General features: G+C 39.2%; 1 protein-coding gene across 1 annotated transcript in view; it reads left to right on the forward strand.

Annotated features, from left to right (window-relative positions):
• Nucleotides 1-14564, forward strand: part of RIMKLB (ribosomal modification protein rimK like family member B) — a 48411-nt gene that overhangs the window by 31138 nt on the left and 2709 nt on the right. Inside the window, exons 4-6 of the mRNA XM_035545715.2 lie at nucleotides 7704-7934; nucleotides 9710-9796; nucleotides 13336-13539. Coding sequence (XP_035401608.1) covers nucleotides 7704-7934; nucleotides 9710-9796; nucleotides 13336-13539 — 522 coding nt within the window. The remainder of the gene's footprint in view (nucleotides 1-7703; nucleotides 7935-9709; nucleotides 9797-13335; nucleotides 13540-14564) is intronic.

A 14564-nucleotide genomic window follows, 5' to 3' on the forward strand; every position in this document is an offset into this window, starting at 1 on the left:
TTCCTACCATGAAATACATTTTCAGAGCAAGATGGTGGTCTAGAATGAATTTATGTTTATAATATACCTTTTTACAGTATATGTCTTTATATTTGGGTCCATTCACTTCATATTTATGCATGACTCCAAAGAAGTGCTTGTGGTTTGGGATTATAAGTGGTGTATTGTTACTAGAAATGTTCAGAAACACAGATCTAGTCATAACCAGTTTACTTAGTATTAATGAGGTATACATACAGGCATCTGGCCTGTTTCTCCCTTGTATTGAAAAGATTGTTGTATCCAGAATGGCCATAATCACTTCGAGTGTCATTCTCCTTCCCAAGTTTTTCAACATTTTCAATAGCACATGCATTTCTAAGAATGATTCTGTGTTCTTTCTTGGGAAGGTAAGAGATACTCTGAGTCAAGGAAGGGACATGAAATAGAACTGGTTCAATTTAGGTTCCTGCTTTCTTTCTGTTTGGAGCTGTAGTTGTGCTCTTAGCTGCTCTCTTCAGGTTAAGGACTAGTTTAGATAAAATTGCATTTAAAGTGCTCTACTTTACTAAGCATTACCCATTTTGTGGACATCTATCCTGCTTATAGTCATTTTACAAGATTGATATGTAAGGTTAGATCAACAGATTAAAGCAAGCTTTTGATGTATACAATGGCATTTTGTTAATGCTGTTGTTAATTATGCCTAAATACTGCCACTCTCTTGGCAGAATTTGCGTTCAAAGTATGCAGAGTTTTAAGAATTTTAGAGATATAGTTATGTGTTTTTTTTGAGGTTGGTGAGTAAATATGTATTTTGTTATTGCCAGTAATCTACTGTTAGAGGTAAAGTTTGGGGTACTTCCTTTTTGAATTTTTATATAACAATTAGGATGAAACACATTTAACTCTCTTCAACTAAACTGTAAGTAATTATTAAACGCTTCAGAAATTTAACACAAATATTATGCAGTGTCTTGTGGCTGACAGATATCAGGAGGATGAACGAACCAGAAATAGCAATGCACTGTTTTGAGAACAAGAGTGAGTCAAGGCTTGTAGGACAATTCAGTGATTCTTGTTACAACAACCGATTAATTGGGAAAAACAGGTAGCAGAAAGTGATGTCCTCATGTTTTGGGGAACAGTTTGTATGCTGGAAGGCTAGCCTGTTTTTTCCAGCAGAGTAAGTTGAAATCATAGTAGCCTGCATGCTGGAGGTCTGTTCATTTGGGAAACATTAGGAAATCTGTGAATGTCTGGATGAATAAATTGGTATAGTGAAGTTGAGAGAGCTGGAGACTTTCAGGTTAGCATACAGATCTCTGAGGATTTTTCCTCAGTGTAATTTTTTTGGAAGTTCTCAGTCCATGTTAGCTCCCATTGGGAATGTGATGGAGCTGGTGTATGTTTCATGTTTTTGAAAATGTAATTCAAACTTTATTTGTTTGAAATGTTGCATGCACAATGACCATGTATTCCAGTTGTATGCTACTGCTGTTAGAAATGTATTCTACATACTGGATCCGTCTGAATACTGAAACAGTTCTTTTCTGCTTCTTTTTTGACTTATGGTTTTGATTATGGAAACCTGTTTACTGTATTTTTTTTGTTTTGTTTTTACATACATAGAAGTACAAGTAAATGTATTTTTTGCTGAGAAAGTTTTCTTCTTCCTTTCTCTTATGCTGTTGTCCTTTGGGTTTCTTCAGGCCATAGCTTCTGACATTTCCAGCTACTTCAGTCTTTTTATCTGTGATAGTGTATCAGTTAATACTGATGATTTAAATTGCATAAAAATAGAAGCTTGATACCAGTAATTTGATTTACTGGAAGTCTATCCAGTTTTCCTTGTGTTTGTGCATTGAATACTTTATGCGTTTAGCTTTGTATCATACCATTTTATTAAAGAATTTAACCAAGCTGTAGTCCCTACAGTCATGGTGTACTTGAAGACCTGAATTTGAGTGCTGGGTACTTCATGGTCTTGGTAAGTCAGTTTGCTTTTTTTTTTTTTTTTTGACTGTTTTCCAAAACTATGATTTGGAATGAAAATACTTAAAATCAACTTATTTGATATTACTGTGATTTATATTTTGTTTAAAATGCTTAATGTTTGCTGTAATGAGAGGCATAAAACCTTTAATTATTTCTTATGTCCTTAGCAAATCTTTGAGGTTTTAGACCTATCTCCTGAAATCATATTCCTTCTGTGAACATATGCATTGTTTCAGCTGAAAATACAGCTGTTCATAACGTGCAAGATGGATCTAAGATGTTGCTTTGCATTAGCTATTAACCTGTTGATGAACTGATTCTTGTAGAATTTGGAAGGGATTTGCGTAGCGTGCAAAACTAAATTGAGCTTCAGAAATGACTAGTAATTTAAAATGCTGCTTGGGTATGAGTTAAGATGTTCAGAAGCTGCACACTGTCACTTGAAATCTTGATCCTTTGTAGCCATTCATCAATGTGAAAGTGCTGCTTAGAGTTTCTAAAGCACAAGAAAGTAGGTTAACTTAAATGGATAGGTGAACACTGATGCTTATGGATTATAATAGGCATGAGGCTGCAGTTCAGGAATTTATGTACTCTGTCTGTGGATGTGATTGACTTGCAGAAGCGTGTTTGACTTGCAAGCTTTACAGGATATCAATAATGTGTTTGTGCACTTAGCTTGTCCCAGTTGCGTAGCGAGATTCATTGTGAAACCTCTTCACTGAGGCTTAAGGTCAAGCATTTGGCCTTGTGTTTTGCTGTAGGGTGGTAACAAGCACATAGACAGCTTAGGAGTCTTAGTTAACAGGCAGCAACTTAAGTCACAGTAACTCAGTTTTGTTTGCATGTCTATTTTGAGGCATTTCATTTGAAATGTGTGCCACCTAAATGATAACTCTTAAAAATGAGGTTTTATAATTGAGAAATGTAACTGAATTGAATTTTCATGAAATACATTGTTGTAGTGGGTTTACATGGCAGGGGCCGTAGGGGTGGCTTCTGTGAGAAGAATCCAGAAGCTGCCCCATGTTAGATAAGGACCCTGCTGCTGGCCAGAGCCAAGCCAATAAGCGATGTTGTTTGCGCCTCTGTGAGAGTGTATTTAAGACAGGGAAAAAAAACTGCTGGGAACAGCAGCTGGGAGAGTGAGAGGAGTGAGGAACAGCCTTGCAGGCGCCAAGGTCAGTGAAGAAGGAGGGAGAGAGGTGCTCCAGGCACCGGAGCATAAGTCCCCTGCGGCCTGTGGTGAGGACCATGGTGAAGCAGGCTGTCCCCCTGCAGCCCATGGAGTACCTCGGTGGAGCAGGGTTCCACGCTGCAGCCCATGGAGGAGACCACGGTGGAGCAGGTGGACCTGCACCGACAGAGGCCGCAGCCTGTGGAAGACGCCTGCCGGAGCAGATTCCAAGCCGGACCTGTAGCCTGTGGAGAGGATCCCACGCGGGAGCAGGGGATCTGGGGGGCGCTGCTGCCCGTGGGGGACCCAGGTTGGAGCAGTTTGCTCCTGAGGGATGGACCCCATGGTACAGACCCATATCTGGAGCAGTTCTTGAAGAGCTGCTGCCTGTGGGAAGCCCGCGCAGGCTCAGTTCAGCAAGGACTGCATCCCGTGGGAGGGACCCCACATGGAGCAGGGGACGAGAGTAACCGAGAAGGAGCGGCGGAGATGAAGTGCCATAGACTGACCGCAACCCCCATTCCCCCCATTCCCCTGCGCCACTCGGGGGGAGGAGGTGGAAGAGGGCGGATGGGGGGAAGGCGTTTTTGGTTTGTTTCCTCTGTTTCTCACTTCTCTAGCTTGCTAGTAATAGGCAATAAATCTTACTATCTCCCTACTCTGAGCCTGTTTTGCCTGTCACAATAATTGTTGAGCTGTCTCCCCGTCCTTATCTCAACCCTTGAGCCCTTTGTGTCGTATTTTCTCCCCCTTTCCCTTTGAGGAGGGGGAGTGAGAGAGCAGCCGTGGTGGAACTCGGCTGCCCACCTGAGTAAAACTACCACAGTTGTCATAGACAGGAAGACATAAGCTACTAAAAAAGTCTGCATTTGTGAATGAGGACTGAGAAATTCCAGAGTTGTTTTTTATTTTTATTTTTTAAAGTATGTGCTTCCACCCTAAAATTCTACTAAATCACCCTGTCAAGAGGAAACTGTTGTCTTCTAGATAAGTGCTATGCAAATAGGCTGCACCGTATTAGATGTTATTGTCTCAAGGACTTTCTTAGGCTGTAGATACATGTCTCCTGACTTCACTGGTAGCAGCAGCAGAAGTGTCTGCCTCTTTCTTCCATCTTCGCTGGAGATTAATGTTGCATCTGTTTTCTGTGGACTTCAGAGATTCATGTGGTGGCTTCTAATCTGTTTGGATCACAGTAAAACTCTTCAGTAGAGACCAGGTGCTTTATACTTTAAGCTCACCTGCTACTCTTTTAGAATGACAAGCAGCAGGACCAGTTGGGCCAGCTGATGAGGAATCATGTACATACCCGCTCAGTTATCATGAGTTGCTTTGAGCTGTATTTGAGAGAAACTTGAGGCTTTTTGCCTTTTCTGAAGGACATAGTGTAACCTGGTTAAGTTCATTCCCAGGTGATTACAATTCTTATTGCAAGAACTCCTTTTTCACTTTGATCTGAATACTGTGATATCTGCAGTATAATGTTAAGGGTCTGTCATATATAGTTTTCGAGACATTTCACAGAGGTAAACCAAGGAAAACTGGTAGTGAGTGGAAGAAAAGGTCTTGTTCAAGTGCAGATTTTACATTTGTTGTTATAGTATGATATTCCAGCTCAGGAGTCCTCTACCTCATAGGGCCAAAGAATACCCAAATGTTTTATGATAACTTGAGAAATTGTCTTCCAAACAGTGTAAAATGGATGTTGGTAAAGTTAATGATATTGGAGAATCAGTGAAATCTCTCTTTCCTTGCTGTCATTATTGGTACTTCAAAGGACTCTACAGCTGTCTGTGTTTTCTATGTCTGCAATGTCATGGGCATCCATTGAGAAAGCCAATGAATGGACCAGGCTGTTATTTGTTGAGGTACTTGCACATAGTCTGAACATCTGCCTTCTGCTTGTTTGTGAATTTGGTTCATTGTCTGCAGGCAACCATGAATGTAACTCATTACTACTCTTCTGGGACTGGAATGGTGCTATTACTACAAAGGAAAGAGAGCTCATCTCCATTTTCAAAAAAAAAAAAAAAAAAAAAAGATTAATCCCACTGTAGTCTTTTTTTTTTAAAAAAAAAAAAAAAAAACAACTTTCTCCGTCTTTGTATACAAGAATTGTTTTTTTGGAAAAGAAATTAATTGTACGAATTGATATTTTCTGTGTTTCAAGTTTCAGTGTATCATAGTGAATAAATATTATTTTATCAGCCACTCAGCAATAATGACCATTAACTGCTGGATCTCGGATGGAATGCTGAATACAAGCTTGTTTTTCAAAATGGCAGAATCTGGCTCCTTTTTACTGTAATAAAGCTGCTTCTGTTTGCAGCACTGTGTTGCTGGGAGACTGCAGCTAATTTTTGTGGCGCATGTCAGTAGTGGTGACTCAAATTATACATTTCATTGAATAGCTCTTCTCTTTGTTTGTAAACTGTCTTCTATTAGGGGAGAGAAAAAAAATGTTCTGGAGAAACGAGAAAATGTTTGAATTGGGAACAAAAGCTCAGATTATTCTGTTGATAACATGACTGTACTCCAATACATTGTACATCCAATGTCACTCCAGGGGGAGTGGTGACCTGACTGAATTTGAACCAGTCAAGTTTAATCCAGGTATTTGGGAGAATATCCTATCTGAGGCATATGCATCACTTCTGTTTGCTTTTTCAAACTCAGTTGTGCAGAATTTCAGCACGTGGTATGACTGTAAAGAAGAATAACAAAATAGACTTTGAGATTATATGAATTAGAAAACTGTGTAGTTTTGGTTCACGGCAGAGATGTACAGTGGCAATCTTTGAGGTCTATAGAAAATATAGTCCTTTCTAAAATGGGTTGTTACACAGCTTGCACATGGATCAAGATACGCATGCAATTGCAATGGCAAAAAGGGGGTGTAGTTGGATGTAAACCTAAATGTATTTTCTACATGTGTAAAATGGAATCTGAATGACAAGTTAAAATCTTTTGCTTGCCAAATCAGTACTCTTTTTCTGACTAAAGGAGATCATAGTCTATTTACTGATGTTCACATTCTGCTCAGACTTTTATCAGTCTTTTGTTTTTATTCTTGCTTGAGATGCTTCTATAAAATGGTTGTGTGTGCATCTGAAGCCTGCTTGTTTAAACACGCTAGTCATGTCAGCTGCAATGCGGCAGTGCTTGGTGCTAATGAGGTGAGCAGCCAGAGCACCCGTCTGCTTATGTTCTCTCATCTCTGTACAATTATGGCAATGGGTACTGAAAAAAAAGGATTTGTATTGGATATGGGTTTGTTTTGGCCTTTCCAGAGTATGGTTCTATGCTCTCCTGAGGGCTGGACAGAATATTTCTACTTCTGTTTGGGGAGTTAGGTGGTTACTTCATTATATTTAATGCAAGCTCTAAAATACAACCTGGCTGGGAGAAGAAAACAAAATAGGAAGTACAGAGAGGAATTCTCACCCCCAACGCACACATTAATTCAAATGCATCTTTAAATGAAAATTAAATGAAAATATATTGCCTGACAATATGTGTGTCTACAGATTGAGTAGATGAAAGTTTGTATTTGTAAAGTAACATCTTTAGAATAGAACTAAACAGGTAATTAATGTGGTCTAGATCTGAAGGAGCAGGCCTTTCGTGGGCACAGAAATGCAGATGAACTGTGATTTCTCAGATCACTTTTTCTTTTTAACCCTTAAGGTGCTGACAGCAGCGTCAACTGTGTATTTTACATTGTAGTCGGATGGTTTTAGTGTGAACATAAGGCGAATAAAGTGAATATTGAATAAGTCTTGTCTGTTCTCATTTTCAGACTGTCTTCATCAAGCTTGATGCCTTCCCAACTAATCCTATCATATTTCCATTCCTGCAACTTTTCTTTCCATGTTTCTTTTTCGGAGACATTTTCTGTAAAACTATAGATCATGACTAAGGGATACGTTGGTCTTGGTGACAAAGCTGGCTTTCCTTCTGATTCCTGTCTTAATGCCACAGGGTGCTGCCCTGTTAGCTGATAAAATTATTTCTGAGTATTATTATATATCAGATTGTTGATATGGGTCATGTTAAAAATACTGCTATTTTTTTAAGGGTCGTATCTAGCCTCAGTTACTTTGGCAATTGTTGTTCAACGTGATGCCAAAATCAGAGGGATCGATACAAGTGGGACTGGGAAAGGTATAAACTGTGTCATGTAGGCAAGAAGTGTCTGTGAGAGGCAGAGACTTCCTGAGCTATTGTTACTGCCCATGTCAATGTAGTGTGCAGCTAACACGCATAGAAAGGATGACATGTCAACCTAGAAAGTCTTTAATCTTGGAAAGAGGCCCAAGATTATGTGCCCTCATACAATGTTCTTTGCCTAGCCCTAGTTTTAAGTAGGCTAAAAGTAGCATATATGAAACAGTACAACTGACAAGATGTGTTTTAGGAAGAGTTGTGTTGTTCTAATGCTCACCATTGAAATCTGATGTAATTAGATACAGGGCAGTATTTCTTTGCGTGTTTACATCTTCCTGAAAACCTTGTAGTTGATTGGAATGTTGTTATTTTCCTTCTTTAGGTCTCCGGGTGAATGGTGAGCTTATTACTGCTTACCCACAGGTGGTGGTTGTGCGTGTACCAACACCTTGGGTCCAAAGTGACAGTGATATCACAGTCCTTCGCCACCTAGAGAAGATGGGTTGTCGATTGATGAATCGTCCCCAAGCCATCCTCAACTGTGTCAATAAGTTCTGGACGTTTCAAGAACTTGCTGGTCATGGTGTACCCCTCCCAGACACCTTTTCGTATGGTAAGGCTTTGGGATCAAAAGGATAACATAGCTGCCTACAATAATCTGTGCAAGTAGTGTGAGGCTAGTTCCACAGATAAGTGTTCAGTAACCAGAAGAAGAAAAAAAGTTATGAAACTCAGGCTTCTGGTTTTGGCTATGTTGGTTTGCTTGATGCTTTATGAAGAATAGTTTAATTATACCTCAACTTCCCAAGCATCTAACTTTGGTTGTTACTACTGAGACATTTTGAACTCTTTTCCAATTGCCCAAAACAAGAGACAGGAACTCAAGAAACTAAATGTCACAAGATATTGTCAGAATCTACACTTCAGTAACATCTGAAAATAGATTAAACTTCTATATGACTAAAAATATCTGCAAATATATTAGTTATTATAAAAGGACAGAAATAGCACAGGCTCTTGTGTTCAACTATTAACAGTTCTTTGGTGTTTGCTTTCCCTCCAGAATTCCCTCCATCAGTTAATTACTGGTATTCCTTGTTCCTGCCTCTGGAATCTGTGGCTCCTGACAGAGTGCTAAATTAGAAGAACCATTTGACTGAGCTACCCTGATACTTTTTCTGATTTTACTTATAATATGTTAAAGAATGAAAGATGCCTCTTAGCTTTACTTTCCTTCTTGGGAAACACTAGTGCTTTCCTTTCCTTTGTGCACTTACACTGACAGGCTTCTGTAATGGGAACTTGCCAAAAACATCAGTCAAATATTTCCATCAATTAGTATGAAAATACATTTGAGAACATCCTTCCTTTGTAGAGGCAGTTGCTCTAGATCTTTGAGAATGGAATGAGTTTTTAATTTTTGTTGGGAAAGGGAAACCACAAATTATGGGGTAGTTGGAGAACATCTCTGTTTCTTTGTAACTCCATGACATTTCTTTTAATGCCTCTCTCTAAAATTTGACAGAAGCATGGCCTTCCTTTTCTACACAAGTATCAAGTTGTCAGTAAGATCTGGCTTTGCCAGCAGTATGTGCTGAACTGCGTGTTATTCCGTGACATGCATTAAAATCCATGTTAGGATATTGATGGTTACTTCTGGCTTTCTGACCAATGTCTTGGCTTGACTTCTGCATTTTACTGCACATGCCTTTAGAGGAGTCTCATCCCTTTGTCTGCTGACTTTTATCTTATTTCTTGTACTATGGTCAGCCTTCTGTGAATCAAACAAATAAAATTAAAGCATCAACCATTGTCAATGGTCATTAAAAGCTACCCCCCTATGATTCTTACAGATGCAATAAAAGAAGAAGGTTTAAGTAGTACTTCAAGAAATAGGGAGAATGAGATGAAGGAGACTTAAGCCTTGGTAAAGGGGGAGGTAGAGTTCCAAGATTTGGGTTGTTGCTGCTCTCTGGATTATGCCTTGTCTTTGTATTCCATGCTGTTTTCCTTGTTAGTAGTTTGGATGGAACTGTTCCTGGTGTTATGTCCATTGTATTTTCCTGCAAGACATTTGAAAAAATAGGAGCTTTTAAGGTAATAGGGCTAAACTGGAACAAGGTGGTAGAATTTGGGCATTCAGATTCGGAACACTGGGGTACCCCTTTGTCAATTTGTTTCTTTCGTTCCAAAGGACATAGGAATAAGTATTGCACAAGTTACAAACACCACAAAGTCTGACAGTACTCCGTGACCAAGTTCTTCTTAATTGTTAGTTTTTTCTGCGTTATCTAAGTTAGAAGGGTGGGAGGAATACATGGCAATTACATCCCCAATTTGGCCACATCAGGCTGGTGGCACATAATATTGTTGGTTTTCTTTTGCCAGGTGGTCATGAGAATTTTGCCAAAATGATTGATGAGGCGGAAGTGCTGGAGTTCCCTATGGTGGTGAAGAACACGCGGGGTCACCGAGGTGGGTGTGAGGTCAGAGGTGAGGGCAAGGAATATTGTTAGCAGCACTCTTTAAGATTTTGTCTTGTCAAGGGGTAATAGTTAAGAAGGTCTTCTGTTAGGTGTTGAACTTTTTTTGTAGTACTTCTAAGTTCTCCTAGCCTCAAACTTCTCAATATTGAGAGGGCTGCACACTGGAAAGCAGTTTTAGTAGAACATAGTCTTGGAATAGCAGGGGGGATAGGGGTTCAAAATAATGGTGCATTGCTGACTTTTGAGAGGAAAGTTTTGAACTGGATTAATGGAAGGTCTGGCTTTAGGGATGCAGAGAGAAGCCTACATGGATTTTAGGGATGTTTCTAAATAGGCATAAGAAATGAAGTCTTAGTTCATTGAATCTTAATTTGACTTTTCGTTCTAATTGACTTTGTCAGTAATTAGGATTCTGGTTTAAATACAATCTCATATACTGTTTGCCAAATGGGATTGATTCCTCCCCTCCCCCCAAAAAACTCTGACTGCTGGTGATAGTGCAGCAGGTTCAGATGAAATTTTTCTGTTATTGTTTTTTTTTTATTATTTTAGGTGTTGAAATAGAAAGTGTTGAACTACATTGATTTGGTTTAATGGTAGATAGTGATCTACTAAAGGAAACCAAGTTCAAAATTATTTACACAGGAGGTCACTGGTTTTAAAACCAATTTAATAAATACTAGCAGTAAAAAGAGTCTGAAACTGATGTTTCACCACATAAGCCAGGAGTTACCATAAACAAACTGAAACATTTAAAAAAAGCCACCTCTTCCTTCTTATTGTCCCTGTCTTTGTTCCCACACTGTGCTGCTCTGGTGCATCTCTTCTGCTGACATGAGTGTTTCTGTAACCGGATAATAAATGGATTCAGGAACAGATCTTAGCTAAATCTGGATTGGTTATGTTTACTTGGATTAACTACTTGCTTGAATTATCATCATTTACTTTCACAATTTCCTGTATTGATGTAATGGAAGAGTGAGAGCAAAAGGCTGGGGCAGAGGAAGATTTTGGCAGTCGTACCTCTTTATGTGGTCTTAAAGTGTTTGCAGAGCTATGAAGCAAAGTTGGGGCTTGTCTTTGTAGTAAGCTCAGTTTGACAAACGTGGATTTACTGAAACACTGGACTTGACATTACCTTTTGTTAAGATCTAGAAGTAATTATAGAGTTTGCAGCTATTGACTTGCTTTTCCATTTTTAGCCAGAATTCCTGTCCTGGGCTGCATTAGGCAAAGTATTGCCTGTATTAAGTATTGCTGCTTAATACAGCAGGTTGAGGGAGGTGTCTCTTCCCCTCTACTCAGCCCTGGTCAGGCCACAACTGGAGTGACGGTTCCAGTACTGGGCTACCCAATTCAAGAGCAACATGGAGCTACTGGAGAGTCCAGTGAAGGGCCACAAAGATGATTAAGAGACTGGAATATCTCCCGTGAGGGAACACTGGGAGAGCTGGGACTGTTCAGCCTAGACAAAAGGCTCAAGGGAATCATATTGGTGTGATTAAATACCTGAAGGGAGTGTGCAAAGAAGATGGAGCCAAGCTCTTTTTAATGGAACCCAGTGCCAGGACAAGAGGCAATGGGAGGAAATGGAAACACAGGAAGTTCCCTCTAAACATCAGAAAACACTTTACTGTGAGGGTGACTGAGAGCACTGGCACAGGTTGCCCAGAGAGGTTGTGGAGTCTCCCTCCTTGGAAATACTCAAAAGCTGTGTGGACACTGTGCTGCACATCCTGCTCTAGGTGCACCTGCTTGAGTAAGGGATTGGACTGGATGACCTCCAGAGGTTCTTAAAACGTCCGTTGATTCTGTGCTTCTGTTTACAAGTTTTTCTTTAAAGCACTCTAAATTTGATGAGTTTTAGTGCAAATTTATCAGAGTGCATGCCCTTTCACATTAAGAGAGTTGGGGAAACCTTTTCAAATTAATTAAAGAGCAGCCATTTGCAAATGGTATTTAGAAAATGAGGCAAACATGGTCATAGATGCTGCCTGATGAATGAAAGTCATGTTCTTCTAAGCCCATTTTCTGCACAGTTAATGCTGCTGCTGCAAATGTGCCAATATTATTTTTGCAAAGATGTCATGGTGCAGCATAATTACCAAGAATTAAGTAGTTCCCCTCCAAGGAGTCATTCTTTCTGTCCAGTTTTAGGAGTACAGTAGAATTATTAAGTGCCTGTAGGAGACTTAGAGTTGGGTTTGGGAGAGATCACATGGAGGAATTTGCTTTTTTGGTCATGATTTTAAGTCTACATTCTGCTGCTGTTTGTTATGAGAGATTCTATGTTCCTCAAGCAGCATTTTGTGTTAGACAGACCTTAAACCCTGAGGAAGCAGAGGCTGTCCCAGGTGGGCTTTGGAGCACTTGCTGGAATGGAATTCTTAGCACATTATTTCTCCTATTCTGCTGCTGCATTTCTGTTCCTTTAATTAAGATAGGCAGTTCATCAGTTGTTTTTTGAATTCTGTTAACATTTCAGCATTGTTAATATTGCAGCATAAATGAGTGACAATTCTGCCCCATAAAATCAGTGCAGCCTTATTGCAAAATGTAAATCTAATACAACATAAATGAGTCTAAACAAAGTGGGAGAGGAGTTGAGAGAAGTGGCTGAAGATGGAAACAGATACCTTCTTGTGAGACTAAAAAGAGATGGAAATGGTAGAATCTTTCAGGAATGCTTTTCGTTAGTATTAGTAATATTGGAAGAGAAGATAGAACTCTTTGATGTGCTTTAGAAATGAAGGGGAATGAAATAACAGAAATCCTTAAGATGTTTACTTGTAAAAAAGCCAGTGATTTTAAATTCTAAACAGTTTCTTCAAAACTACAGTACATACCATTTACTTTTATGTTTTGTGGAATATTTTGCTAAATTTATCTCATATACTTTGGAGTCTAGTGTTTTGTTCTGAACTTAGTTACTCTACTGCAAAACCTCATTCTGGAGTTGTGAGTTCTTATAAGTACTGGGAAGAGCAGCTGTCAGCATCTTTCCAATAGTTAAATAGCTTTGCAGTGGCATACTAATGATGTAAGAGTTCCTAGCAGCCTGTTCTTCAACAGTTTCATGCAAATGGTTTCTGTGCATCAAACTTGTAGTCTGTGGATCTAGTCTTTTTAGATGAATAGCTCCATGCTATTAGTTATTTACTGCTCTTTTTGTGTTGTTTTTTTTTTTTTTATGTCTTTCATCTCTCATTAGGGACTAGTACCAGAACGATTTGAAATTACAAAACTGCCTCCTTTATCTAAAGCAATGGTGTTTTTTTTTTTTTTAATTTTATTTTAATACTGATCTCATGGCTCCTCAACTCTTTCAGTACTTGAACGCTTAGAAGCACTGAAGCAGTGGAACACTGATGTCCACAGAAGAATTTGTAAATGGATATAAACTACACATGGGGCACATGAGACTGACCAGCATACTGGTCAGAGGTTTAACTTTTCTATGTTGAATCATTGATGCAGCTCAAATTGGTAGTTTCTTCTAATCCTACAATGTTCTTTTTCTTCATACAGGCAAAGCTGTATTCCTGGCACGAGACAAGCACCATTTGGCAGACCTGAGCCATCTGATCCGTCATGATGCCCCTTACTTATTTCAAAAATATGTTAAAGAGTCCCATGGCAAGGATGTACGTGTCATCGTAGTAGGAGGCCGTGTGGTGGGCACCATGCTCCGTTGCTCAACAGACGGGAGAATGCAGAGTAACTGCTCACTTGGTAGGAAAAGCTTTATTCATAGTTTTGATCAAAATACTTTAATCCGGTGGAAAAATGACAAACCCAACTGAAAGAAGCTGCAGGTTTTATTTTCTATTAATTGTGTTTACCATTGGATGTTTACAGAGAAAACATGAGAGCGAGTAGTAAGTGAGATGTGCATTGCACAAACCCATAATCAGAGACTATTTCTGCCTGAAGTTTTAGGTGGATAGGACAGATGAAAGGGAGTGGAAAGTTCTAGGAACACAAACAGAGCAAATGATGTGATAGTGGCAACATCATGCTAATGCCATATTATCATTCATTACATCCTTTTAAGAGGAACGGAAAAAGAAGGAAGACAGAAAAAGAGTGAGGGTGGTAGAGGAGACATCCAGTTGGCAAGAGGGTAGAGTGTTAAGAGAGAAAACTGTTGAAGGCAATCAACAGTTGGACTACATATGCAGCTGCTGTGCTGCCTTAAGTGTCAGTCTCCTCCACGCAACATTTTTTTCGCCTAAAAACATGTCTGTAAGGAAGAGGAAATTTAGTGCTAGTATCCTTAGAACTGAGTTTCTGCTTCACTTTGTGTGTAGGATAGGAGAGGATTCTTAGGGTGGAAAAAGGAAGTTGGATAGAGGTTGCCTGGCTGGTTATTAATCTGAAATTACTGAAACTAAAATTGACCTGAGCAGGATTGGATAACATGTGTTTATATGCAATACAGTTTTACTAAGTCAAAATGCCTGAAAGATTTTAGTTACTGCATTCTTGATGCTTAGGAAATGTAACCTGGAAGATTTTTCTGCTAAATGTTTTTATTTTTCTTTTATATTTTTAAATTTAAGAGTTATGATACATTAAGGATTAAGTCTGTTTCATTTAATACTTAGATTATGGACTGTGTACTGGACCAGCTGAGGTGCAGACACAAATTTTCCAGAATTCTTTCTTTAGAGACAGTAACCTATGGAGCAAGCTGAGAGGGACACAAGTAAATGATAATATCTTAACCCTCTTCCCCCTCGATTATGTCAGTCAGA

The sequence above is a fragment of the Cygnus atratus genome, chromosome 1 (assembly GCF_013377495.2).
Source record: "Cygnus atratus isolate AKBS03 ecotype Queensland, Australia chromosome 1, CAtr_DNAZoo_HiC_assembly, whole genome shotgun sequence".
In the NCBI taxonomy this organism is placed as follows: domain Eukaryota; kingdom Metazoa; phylum Chordata; class Aves; order Anseriformes; family Anatidae; genus Cygnus; species Cygnus atratus.